The 13,053-nt window shown below is 42.5% G+C and overlaps 1 protein-coding gene across 42 annotated transcripts in view; it reads right to left on the bottom strand.

Annotated features, from left to right (window-relative positions):
- Nucleotides 1-13,053, bottom strand: part of LOC124014455 (ankyrin-2-like) — a 296,971-nt gene that overhangs the window by 95,207 nt on the left and 188,711 nt on the right. For all 42 annotated transcript variants that reach the window (XR_006835021.1, XR_006835022.1, XR_006835023.1 and 39 more), the window contains exon 3: nt 3,239-3,337. Coding sequence is in view for 38 of the 42 variants with exons in the window: in XM_046329454.1 (XP_046185410.1) it covers nt 3,239-3,337 (99 nt within the window). In the remaining 4 variants the exon portion in view is untranslated. The remainder of the gene's footprint in view (nt 1-3,238; nt 3,338-13,053) is intronic.

Raw genomic sequence — 13,053 nt, 5'->3', positions numbered from 1 at the left:
AGTGCAGACAGTAGGTCAATAAATAAAGTGTATGTTTACGAGCTGCAGAGAGATGCCAGTATGCGGCTAGCTCAGACGGCTAGGTTGGCAATGACAGCTCTGGTGAACTTGTCGCTTGTAGCATAGCCTCCCAGGTCTCCTGTGCCCACCCAGATCTGCGCATGTGCTTCCCAAAAATAACATGTTCGCTGTGATAGAATGTTTATTTTGATTGGTGATTTTCTGAGTGCCATCAGGTAGCCTGATTTCAGATGTCCGCATGGAAACAGGATTATTAGGGAAATCTTTCTTCTTGCAAAGCATGTAAATACTTATATCAAACTATTATATTATTGTGACTATCCACAAATAATACCACATTTTTGTGTGTATATTTTTGTGTGTATATAACCACATTCGGAGATAATCACCGGATGTCATCACACTCAGAGATAATCACTAGATGTCATCACACTCAGAGATAATCACTAGATGTCATCACACTCAGAGATAATCACTAGATGTCATCACACTCAGAGATAATCACTAGATGTCATCACACTCAGAGATAATCACTAGATGTCATCACACTCAGAGATAATCACTAGATGTCATCACACTCAGAGATAATCACTAGATGTCATCACACTCAGAGATAATCACTAGATGTCATCACACTCAGAGATAATCACTAGATGTCATCACACTCAGAGATAATCACTAGATGTCATCACACTCAGAGATAATCACTAGATGTCATCACACAGATATTTTGGAGTGGACGAACATTCGCAGGTAGCCTACTTATAATTTGTTGACAATAAGATGAAAACATCACGACTGGTTGTGTTCATACCAAATTCATACATTTTGCTTACTATATATTAGTCCCATAAAAATAATCATGCACAAGGAGGTCCCACAAAAAAATAGAGACAGCATATATCACAGTATATTTGGCACTCTGATCAAACCTCATATAACTAACTATACCCTACTCCCTCATTAGTGTTATGACATTTTCGTTACGACACAAATGACTCTCATACCGCCATCGCATTACTCTACAGCAACTCCCATTCATAATTTTATCACCCATCCTCATTCATTCAATCCATCACTGACAACCCAGACAGCCAGGCATATCCACAGACACCCATGGCTCAGTGATGGAGTTGAGGGGGCCTCCCTAATGATGCTGTGACATAGCCAGCCAGGGATAATGCCTTCCTAATGATGCTGTGATACAGACAGCCAGGGATAATGCCTTCCTAATGATGCTGTGACAGACAGCCAGGGATAATGCCTTCCTAATGATGCTGTGACACAGTCAGCCAGAGAAAATGCCTTCCTAATGATGCTGTGACACAGACAGCTAGCGATAATGCCTTCCTAATGATGTTGTGACACAGACAGCCAGGGATAATGCCTTCCTAATGATGCTGTGACACAGACAGCCAGGGATAATGCCTTCCTAATGATGCTGTGACACAGACAGCCAGAGAAAATGCCTTCCTAATGATACTGTGACACAGACAGCCAGGGATAATGCCTTCCTAATGATGCTGTGACACAGACAGCCAGAGAAAATGCCTTCCTAATGATGCTGTGACACAGACAGCTAGCGATAATGCCTTCCTAATGATGCTGTGACACAGACACAGAGAGTTTTCACTCATACCAGCAACAGCCTGGGATTAATCCCTAAATGCTTTTAACTAGGACACATTAACAAGTCACGTCAAGAAACTTGTTTCAAGTTTGGGGTAGGTCTATTGGGATGTCAAAATACACACTTAAAATTAGTCATGTACAGTAGAAACAATTAAACACGACCCAGTGAATGATGTTCAACACAAGACGAGTCAGTCCTGGATATTGAGTAGTATTAAACAGTTATTTGGAGAGGCACCTCAAATGGCACCATGTCAGCCATTCAAACATTAACCGCGGGGCAAAAACACCAACTGTATATTCAACCCCAAAGCCAATTCTTGTTTTGGCCGCCTTTCCTTGCAGTTCTCTGCTGCCAATGACTGGAATGAACTGCAAAAATAACTGAAGCTGGAGACTCATATCTCCCTCACTATCTTTAAACACCAGCTGTCAGAGCAGCTCACAGATCACAGCACCTGTACATAGCCTGTTTACATAGCTGTAAACAGACCATCTATCTACCTCATCCCCATTCTGTATTAATGTGTTTATCTGGCTCCTTTGCACCCCAGTATCTCTACTTGCACTTTAATCTTCTGCACATCTACCATTCCAGTGTTTAATTGCTATATTGTAATTACTTCGCCACCGTGGCCTATTTATTGCCTTACCTCCCTTGTCCTACCTCATTTGCACACACTGTATATAGACTTTTTCTACTGTATTATAGACTGTATGTTTGTTTATTCCATGTGTAACCCTGTGTTGTTGTACGTGTCTAACTGCTTTGCTTTATGTTGGCCAGGTCGCAGTTGCCTACCTGGTTAAATAAGGGGTGAAATAATAATATATATATATTTATTAAAGTGTTGATTCTACATTTCAACATCTAACAAGTCACACATGTAGCTTAGAAGGAATATGGCTTCTCCATTTCCACAGCTTGGCATTACTACCTCCATTTACATTGAAACTAGCTTTATCCCCTTTCCTGCCTGCTACACCCCAGTACTCTGAAGTACTCTCTAGAGTGCACAGTCATGTGACAGCATTAGGTTACAGTGCATTGAGTGTTGGGGGCAGTGGGATATGGCTGACTGCCCTGGGTATCGTAGTATAGTCACACTGTGAAAAGGTTATGAGTCAGGTTAATGAAGGACTACAGCCGATCCAGGATTTTGACCTGGTTAACCCCGTGTGTGACACTTTATCCACGCTTCGGGTCCCTAATTTGCAGAACCGATACCTTGAAAGAGCAGACTTTTCTGAGAAATGCATCCCATTTTTGAGGGGTTGTTTGAAAGATTTGATCCCAGTTGGAAAGTACAACATCAAGTCAAAACAAAACAATGCACAGTTATCCGATTTCACCGCTGAAGAAAAACAAAACCTGATGTCATCTTTGGAGTGCTTTCACTTGATTATGATCTTAAGTCCAAAGCAGCTGATAATTTTAAAACCTGGCCAGAATTCAAGCTCCTAACAAGTCTTTCACAAATCTGCCTCTACTCAGCTGTGGATGAATCAATAGACTACCTACCTGTGCTACGCTCATACTGTGCTAGCCTCACATACTGTACGGTAGAACGGTAAGGGAACCCACCTTGGTGGACGAGTCCACAGCAGAGCCTCTCTCCAGCAGCTCCTGGACCAGCTCCACATGGCCCTCCTTAGCTGCCAGGTGCAAAGCGTTGAGCCCATTCTGAGGAAGAAGAGAAGAAAGGACACAAACACAGAAGATAGGTCAACTTCAAAACAAAATGGACGATTGACACAAAAATAAAAAAAGGAACGAGAGAAGTGACTGGGTGTACCTCAATGTCCATAACCTAAAGGTGCCCCTCTCCCTCTCTCGCTCGCTCTCCCTCCCTCCCGCTACCCCCCTCTCCCTCTCTCGCTCTCCCTCCCTCTCCCTCTCTCGCTCTCCCTCCCTCCCTCCCGCTCCCTCCCTCCCTCCCTCTCCCTCTCTCGCTCTCCCTCCCTCCCTCCCGCCCGTCCCTCTCCCTCCTCCCTCCCTCCCGCTCCCTCCCTCCCTCCCTCCCGCTCCCTCCCGTCCCTCCCTCCCTCCCTCTCCCTCCCTCCCGCTCCCTCCCTCCCTCCCTCCCCCCGCTCCCTCTCCCACCCACCCTCCCGCTCCCTCCCTCTCCCTCCCTCTCTCTCCCCCGCTCCCTCCATCTCCCCCTCCTGCTCCCTCCCTCCCGCTCCCTCTCTCTCTCCCCGCTCCCTCCATCTCCCCCTCCCGTTCCCTCCCTCTCCCTCTCTCTCTCTCCCTCCTTCTCTTGGCTGTGAAACCGTGTTGTCCACTTTCTCTCTTGACGGTGTGACATAGAAATATTAAAGCCACTACTGGAGGTTAGAATTTGCACCGTGTCACAATGGTGGTGGACTAGGGCCAGACCAGGATTTACTATGTAGGCCTGGTGCTTTTAATAAAGCCTATCAGTGCGCCCGTGCGCGTGTGTGTGTGTGCAAATGCATGTGTGTGTGTGTGTGGCAGTCTGGTGTTTGCATGGTGTGTGATTTTGTTCATTGAATGCAAAAGTCCCCAGAACAGCAGCGTCAGGCATTGCTGAGACTTATGCATGGATAGTCTACCTATTAAGCATGGACGGTAGCTGTATATACTGTATACCAGGATATTTGTAAATCTGTCAATACCGTTGAAACTATTTATTTTATGTTTTTTTTTTTATACATTTGAATATTTGTAGCTACTTAAGTAAATAACTGTAGTCAACTTGTGTAATATGTTAGGAGATAAAAAGATTGCTTTCTTCATTTCAACTGTCACATCATTTTTCACAATGAAGCTTGCCAATAGTCCCCAGTCACATGCTGTTTGTTTACGAGCACACAATGACGAGAGATGCTGTTGTGCAGCATGGGTGATGTACTTACAGTATAGAATTCACAACCAAATGTTTGCCAGCTAAATATCTTCTAACTATTAAGTTAACTGTCTAAAATATGCTAAATGCTCTGCAGTTAAGCACTTCATTTGCTAATTTAGTAGCTGGTTAGCTATCTAGCTAAGTGATTAGCTTCTTCCAAAATCAAGCGTCGCTTGGTAGCAGCAGAGAATTCCTTCCTGGATCAAGATATTCTAATATAATGTCTAATATTTGTTTTGTGCAGCAAACTGGGAGTATCATTTTTTTGTTTCTTGTATAATAACTCTATGAGCTGCGATATCTGTCCTGCAAATACTTTAGGTCAGTGAATGTATAAAATGTTTGCAATGCGCGTTTAGTTAGCATTCTCTATGAGATTTTACATATACATGTTAGCATTGCTAAGGCTCAGTGGTGTTTGAAAATAGCACCCATTGTGTTCAGTGCCGGAATGACAGAATATCCCAGTATGGCACAAGGTCGATTTGAAGGTATGACAATCTGGATACCACCCAAGCATTTCCTTTCCAGACACCCATAAGACCTGACCCTAGATCAGAACATCCGTCCAAGACAAACTCAGATATATCAAGACTCAGATATACCAACTGGTCCCAGTTCAATTGGCTAAAGACTAGGTGATTTCCCTCTGTATAATTGCAGTCCTGAACCTAATAAAATATTGTTGTTGAGGCTATAAATAGATCCTAAATGCCTGGGAAGGAAAGAAATGAAGATTAAATGTCAATATCACTCTAGGCAGATTACCCTGCGGATTAAGGAACCCAAGCGTTAATTCCCAAAACACCACAACATGAGGGGATGATTGACAGAATAGGCAAGATGGTCGGGGCCAATGAGAGAGGAGAGAAATTAAGGGGTGGGAGGTAAAGAGAGTTTGGCCAATGAGAAGGAGGGAGGATTGAGATGATGAAAGGAAAACATGACTACTATTGTTTCCCTCATGAATGGCCCTCTTTCAGTCTAATGAAATTTTTTTGCGGATGTAGCGAAATGCTTGAGTTCCTAGCTCCAACAGTGCAGCAACATCTAACAATACACACACATTTAAAAGAAAAATAATTGAATTACGAAATATAGAAATATTAGGAAGAGCAATGTCGGAGTCCGGAGTGTAAATATCCATCTAATAGCCTAATAGCAGAAGGAGAAGAGTTATAGGGTTATAGTACTCTGTCTTGTGGGCCGGGGGGCGAGTACCAGTGGCCCAGCACTGATTCAACTACTCATTCACCAGGGAGAATATGTCTAGTGTTTCAAAAGGGCCGCTCAGTCAATATGTAATCTCCTCTGTAGCCTGGTCAGCCCAAAGAGACTATGTCACGCGGACCCTGCTTATAATGAACTGAACCGCTCCTGAGGGTCCCTGTACTTAAAGCAAGGCCCCCCCATCGACGGGGGAAACTATGTTTAGGACTGGTAGTGTGAATAAATGGGTATACTCTACACTTGTCTACAAAAGAAGTGTGTCATATATTCTACAAGAAAAGTGTGGGATGTTTTGTGCACTGCCCTGAAGGAGCCTGTTGTATAACATAGAGGGAGGCGGAAAGACACGCTGCATTTGACGTAGAAGGATGCACCACCTGCTCACTTAGCCTGTCACTTAGCAGTGAAAACCAGCTCTATTTCCAGCTCTATTACAGTATTGTATAATTGTAGGGCCTTGCCCCAACACTGTACTGACGGCAAAATGTAGAGGGTAGACAAACACCTTACAAACTCCCCGTAGAGGTCACAGTTGCAAATGAGAACTTGTTCTCAAATAGCCTACCTGGTTAAATAAAGGTTAAAAAAAATCTCCTCAGAGATGTAATTGGGGATAACTGAGGTCCACACTCCAGTCTAGTTGATGGTGGTAATGCACCTTAAAGTTGGTTGCCCACCGCCATATAAAGTCCAAAGAAGAAGAAGAAGCCGGAAGGAGGAGAGATGACCAGAAACAAACTTTTACCCTTTAATCTGTGGATTAATTGTTGGAGTAGAGGACCTTGTGCATTTCAGGTAAAATAACAACCAAATGTTTAAATTCCAGGACAAATTAGCTAGCAACAGCAAGCTAGCTAGCTAAATTGCCATAAATGTTTAATGCTTTTTGACCTGTCCCCAAATTAATATAGTTGGTTCAGAGTTAATTTTGATATTCAACCTGCTTGTTCTGATTGAGTCTGATGGGGGTGGACAAAATCAACATACGTGCGCAGTGTGGTTAGCATGTCAGGCTGCACACGCTCTTCTCTCATCAAGTGATCATATTTTCACCCATTAGACTATCCTCAATTGAATCTTGTCTTTACTAATATATAACATTAGTTTTGATTTAGAATGACCCATTATCAAATGGACAGGAACAGGAACAGGGGCAAGACAAAAATACATGTCATCCATATGCACTGGAATGGCGAATGGAGGCAACTTTCCTGCCTGCACGTTTAGTGAATGGAGGCCACTTTCCTGCCTGTACGTTTAGCAAATGGAGGCACTTTCCTGCCTGTATGTTTAGTGAATGGAGGCCACTTTCCTGCCTGTATGTTTAGTGAATGGAGGCCACTTTCCTGCCTGTACGTTTAGCGAATGGAGACCACTTTCCTGTCTGTACATTTAGTGAATGGAGGCCACTTCCCTGTCTGTACGTTTAGCGAATGGAGGCCACTTTCCTGCCTGTACGTTCTTCACTCATGTGGATAGGCTGCTCCGGTTATTTCGCTGTGAGACAGGTGATATTCTCCAATTTGGGAAACCAAGGGAAATCTGTTCGGGAACATTTGATAGTAACATGTTTTCAAAACATAAACTGTTGACAGCCCCTCTCTCTGCTCATTGGAGATTGGAACAGGGAGAGGTGAGATGGAAATGCATGGTGGTAAGATATTCTGTAGCTAAAGGTAATGTTTCAGCCTATTAATTATGAAAATATATATTTTTTAAATCCCTATTACTAGGATATTCAAAACCAAATACAAATTCATTGTAATTATAGGCTAGACCAAATATGTACCCAATCAGTCATTATTTTAGGTTTTTCTGCCATGTCTAATATGCGGTAGGCTATATATATATTGTATAATGGCACAATCCTTATTTTAATAGTTTTTTTTCAGGCTTGGGCACTATAGGCCTATACATATGTAGAAGCTCCAATATGCATCAGAGTGTTTTGAATGAATCATCACTTTAGAAAGCGCTGTCCATTTCGTTGTGTTATGCTTTGAAACAACATCCACAACAACCATGTTTTCCACTCAGTTTCAACCTGTTGTTGAACTTCTTTCTTCAAATTGATTAATCACAGTGAGGTGAGTTTTTAAAGCATGATACTGTTTTGATGATAAGTGTTTGATGTGATTTTTGATAGCATTTGCATTGATGTAAGAGTGGTTAGAGGGACAATAGAGCCCTGAGCACCAGACCATTAGGTCCTGATGGTTGTTAGTGAGTTGAGTACTACTAACGCATGTCCAGAGTGCATAAGAGGAGATTACCATGACTCAACGGCCACATAGAATTTTACTGAGGTCACCAAAACAAGCCTAGAAAAGAGTACTCCCAGGAGTACTCACAACTAGCATAAATACCAACTAATCAACATGCAGATAGAGTTAGGATATAAAGAGTTATCATTATGGACTATAGTTTCATAATAAATGGATGACTTAGTCATCGCAAGGCAGTTAAAAGTTTACAGTAGGCAGGGGTAACTGGGTAACAGTAGGACCAGGGTAACAGAGGTAACTGGGTAACAGGAGGACCAGGGTAACAGGGGTAACTGGGTAACAGGAGGACCAGGGTAACAGGGGTAACTGGGTAACAGTAGGACCAGGGTAACAGGGGTGACTGGGTAACAGTAGGACCAGGGTAACAGGGGTAACTGGGTAACAGTAGGACCAGGGTAACAGGGGTGACTGGGTAACAGGAGGACCAGGGTAAGGGGTGACTGTGTAACAGTAGGACCAGGGTAACAGGGGTAACTGGGTAACAGTAGGACCAGGGTAACAGGAGTAACTGGGTAACAGGAGGACCAGGGTAAGGGGTGACTGGGTAACAGGAGGACCAGGGTAACAGGGGTAACTGGGTAACAGGAGGACCAGGGTAACAGGGGTAACTGGGTAACAGGAGGACCAGGGTAACAGGGGTAACTGTGTAACAGTAGGACCAGGGTAACAGGGGTAACTGGGTAACAGTAGGACCAGGGTAACAGGGGTAACTGGGTAACAGGAGGACCAGGGTAACAGGGGTAACAGGAGGACCAGGTTAACAGGGGTAACTGGGTAACAGGAGGACCAGGGTTACAGGGGTAACTGGGTAACAGGAGGACCAGGGTAACAGGGGTAACTGGGTAACAGTAGGACCAGGGTTACAGGGGTAACTGGGTAACAGTAGGATCAGGGTAACAGGGGTGACTGGGTAACAGTAGGACCAGGGTAACAGGGGTGACTGGGTAACAGTAGGACCAGGGTAACAGGGGTGACTGGGTAACAGTAGGACCAGGGTAACAGGAGGACCAGGGTTACAGGGGTAATGGGGTTACAAGGGTAACATGAGTAACAGTTTTTTTTCACATTTATTTAACCAGGTAGGACAGTTGATAACAGGTTCTCATTTACAACTGTGACCTGGCCAAGATACAGCAAAGCAGTGCGACACAAACTACAACACAGAGTTACCCATGGAATAAACAAACATCCAGTCAATAACACTATAGAAAAACATCTAGATACAGTGTATGCATTTGAGGTAAGATTATGGAGGTAAGGCAATAAATAGGCTTTAGTGGCGAAGTAATTACAATTTAGCAATTAAACACTGGAGTGATAGATGTGCAGAAGATGAATGTGCAAGTAGAGATACTGGGGTGCAAAGGAGCAAAAAAAAAATAACAATATGAGGATGAGGTAGTTGGATGGGCTGTTTACAGATGGGCTATGTACAGGTGCAATTATCTGTAAGCTGCTCTGACAGCTGATGTTTAAAGTTAGTAAGGGAGATATTAGTCTCCAGCTTCAGTGATTTTTGCAATTCATTCCAGTCATTGGCAGCAGAGAACTGGAAGGAAAGGCGGCCAAAGGAGGAATTGGTTTTGGGCTGACCAGTGAGATATACCTGCTGGAGCACATGCTATGGGTGGGTGCTACTATGTTGACAAGTGAGCTGAGATTAGGGGGGGTTTTTTACCTAGAAAAAAACGTATAGATGACCTGGAGCCAGTGGGTTTGGCGACGAATATGAAGCGAGGGCCAGCCAACGAGAGCATACAGGTCGCAGTAGTGGGTAGTATATGGGGCTTTGGAGACAAAACGTAATAGACAGTGCCATTCAATTTGCTGAGTAGAGTTTTGGAGGATATTTTATAAATGACATCGCCGAAGTCCAGGATAGGTAGTTAGTATAGTCAGTTTTACGAGGGTATGTTTGGCAGCATGAGTAAAGGATGCTTTGTTGCAAAATAGGAAGCTGATTCCAGATTTATTTTTGGATTGGAGATGCGTAATGTGAGTCTGGGAGGAGAGTTTACAGTCTAACCAGACACCTAGGTATTTGTAATTGTCCACATAAGTCAGAACCATCCAGTGATGCTGGACGGGTGGGCAGGTGCGGGCAGCGATCGGTTGAAGAGCATGCATTTAGTTTTACTTGCATTTAAGAGCATGGCTAACGGGGGTAACAAGGGTAAGAGGGGTAACAGGGGTAATGGGGTAACATGGGTTAGAGGGTTAACAAGGGGAACAGGGGGAACAGGTGTGTAGGGTAGTGTACTGTAGTAGTAGTAGTCTGGTTGCATGAGGAGGCCTTGGACACTGATGAAGGTCAAGGGGATGGATGATCAGATGGCTTCAGCCCCACATGCAAACAGTAACAACCACTATCTATCTGTCAGCTGTCAAATACACTCCCTGACATACAGTACATGGCTGTTATCATTACCGTATAGCAATGCCATTTGTATGCAGGTGGTGGAATGCTCGTTGGTTGCTAGCGATGACTGACATACTGTAGATACTTGTGCTTGCAGGTTGCTAGGATGACTGACACAGATTGTTTTTCACTGTGATCCACTTTGCAAAATTGCATTGCCGATACATGTAGATGAGGGTTTAACAATACAGAACACCTTGAGATTGTTCCAGCTTGCTAACTGATACCCACTAGACCATCAGATTCCACATTCACAGCTGTCAATCCATTGATTCTACCTGTCAAATGATATATGAACCCACAGGGGATGTTAGTGAATCGGGTCCTGTCTCTTCTCCATCTCTGTCTCTGCCTTACACTCACGCAGTTCCTATCTCTCCCATTCACTGAGGTCCTTGCCACTGTGTGAAGGTCACTGTTCTACGGTAACAGATTCCAGGGAGGGGCAACCGGACTATGGATAGAGAGGGAGGGGGTGGGGGTGTCCGGGCATTGGATGAGGGGAGGGAGGGGAGAGACCAGAGAGGATACAGGTAGAGGAGAGCTAGGGTAAGATAATAGATCAGTATAGAGTTAAGATAATAGATCAATATAGAGGTAAGATAATAGATCAATATAGAGGTAAGATAATAGATCAATATAGAGTTAAGATAATAGATCAGTATAGAGTTAAGATAATAGATCAATATAGAGGTAAGATAATAGATCAATATAGAGTTAAGATAATAGATCAGTATAGAGGTAAGATAATAGATCAATATAGAGTTAAGATAATAGATCAGTATAGAGGTAAGATAATAGATCAATATAGAGTTAAGATAATAGATCAGTATAGAGTTAAGATAATATATCAATATAGAGGTAAGATAATAGATCAATATAGAGTTAAGATAATAGATCAGTATAGAGTTAAGATAATAGATCAGTATAGAGGTAAGATAATAGATCAATATAGAGGTAAGATAATAGATCAATATAGAGTTAAGATAATAGATCAGTATAGAGTTAAGATAATAGATCAATATAGAGTTAAGATAATAGATCAGTATAGAGGTAAGATAATAGATCAATATAGAGTTAAGATAATAGATCAGTATAGAGGTAAGATAATAGATCAATATAGAGGTTAAGATAATAGATCAATATAGAGGTAAGATAATAGATCAGTATAGAGGTAAGATAATAGATCAATATAGAGGTTAAGACAATAGATCAGTATAGAGTTAAGATAATAGATCAATATAGAGGTAATATAATAGATCAATATAGAGGTAATATAATAGATCAGTATAGAGTTAAGATAATTGATCAGTATAGAGGTAAGATAATAGATAAATATATAGGTAATATAATATATCAGTAGAGAAATGAACTAATAGAGAGAGTGTAATGTTTATTGTTAAATTTTTTAATGGTTTAATTCACTTTTGTTTATTATCTATTTCACTTGCTTTGGCAATGTAAACATATGTTTCCCATGCCAATAAAGCCCCTTAAATTGAAATTGAAAGAAAGAGAGGGGAGAGAGAGAGAGAGAGAGAGAGAGAGAGAGAGAGAGAGAGAGAGAGAGAGAGAGAGAGAGAGAGAGAGAGAGAGAGAGAGAGAGAGAGAGAGAGAGAGAGAGAGAGAGAGAGAGAGAGAGAGAGAGAGAGAGAGAGAGAGAGTGCATGTGCCAGAGAGAGAGAGAGGGGTACAGAGAGAGAGAGAGAGAGAGAAGGGGTACAGAGAGATACAGAGAGAGAGACTCACTCCTCCCCCTAACCTCGTGTCTTCTTTTAACCCTCCCTCCATCTATACATGTACCGTTCTGTTTATTTTACCTGAGGGAGATGCATGGTGAATTCATGAGAGGCCAGAGTGATGGACTCAGAGTAATGGATTTCGACGTTATTGATTCATTGACTTGTCAAAGTCAATATTAGCGGTAGCAAAATCTTAATGACAGAATCATCATACAAGAAACCTGCCTGGAATACAAATTATTATTATTATTATTATTTTTTACAAAAGCACATTGCATTTCCCGTGCTAAATTCGCTTGGTCAAAGCTATTGTCAGACATAGCAGTGTTACCTTAAAGTAGAACCTTGTTTAATAATGAACCCTGAATGACAGAGGCTCTTGACTCCTAATGTAATCACGCAGACAGTCCCCTCGAAGATGACAATGATTACATTTTAGAGTGAACCACAAAACCTCAGCGCTCAGGGAGACTGGGCCAATCCCTCTCTTAATCTGAGAACAATGTTAATTGTAGAGTGCTAGAGTGTGGTGATTTGTATTACAGCCAAATAGTCAAATGTTTTGTAATTAATCACTAACAGCTCAATCCACGCTGAGCTTATTACACACATTATGTGGTTGCCATAGCTCCCAAAGAGCCAAATATTTTTGCAATATAGTTCCTCCCTATGGACAGAGACAGAACAGCAACACCAAGGTCACCCTGTCACTGTAGATGGATTGGCGTTAAGACTTATGATCAAACACGCGATTGCAAGAGCTAAGTGTGTTATTGAAGAGAAGGTAGGAGATGGGAGAGGCTGATTGCCTGGGTGACTGAGAAGAGGACTGGCAGACATTGTGGCTCCAC

This window comes from Oncorhynchus gorbuscha, linkage group LG25 (assembly GCF_021184085.1).
Source record: "Oncorhynchus gorbuscha isolate QuinsamMale2020 ecotype Even-year linkage group LG25, OgorEven_v1.0, whole genome shotgun sequence".
Classification (NCBI taxonomy): Eukaryota; Metazoa; Chordata; class Actinopteri; order Salmoniformes; family Salmonidae; genus Oncorhynchus; species Oncorhynchus gorbuscha.
Note: the sequence above shows the minus strand (reverse complement) of the source record. Positions and strands in the feature narration are given on the sequence as shown.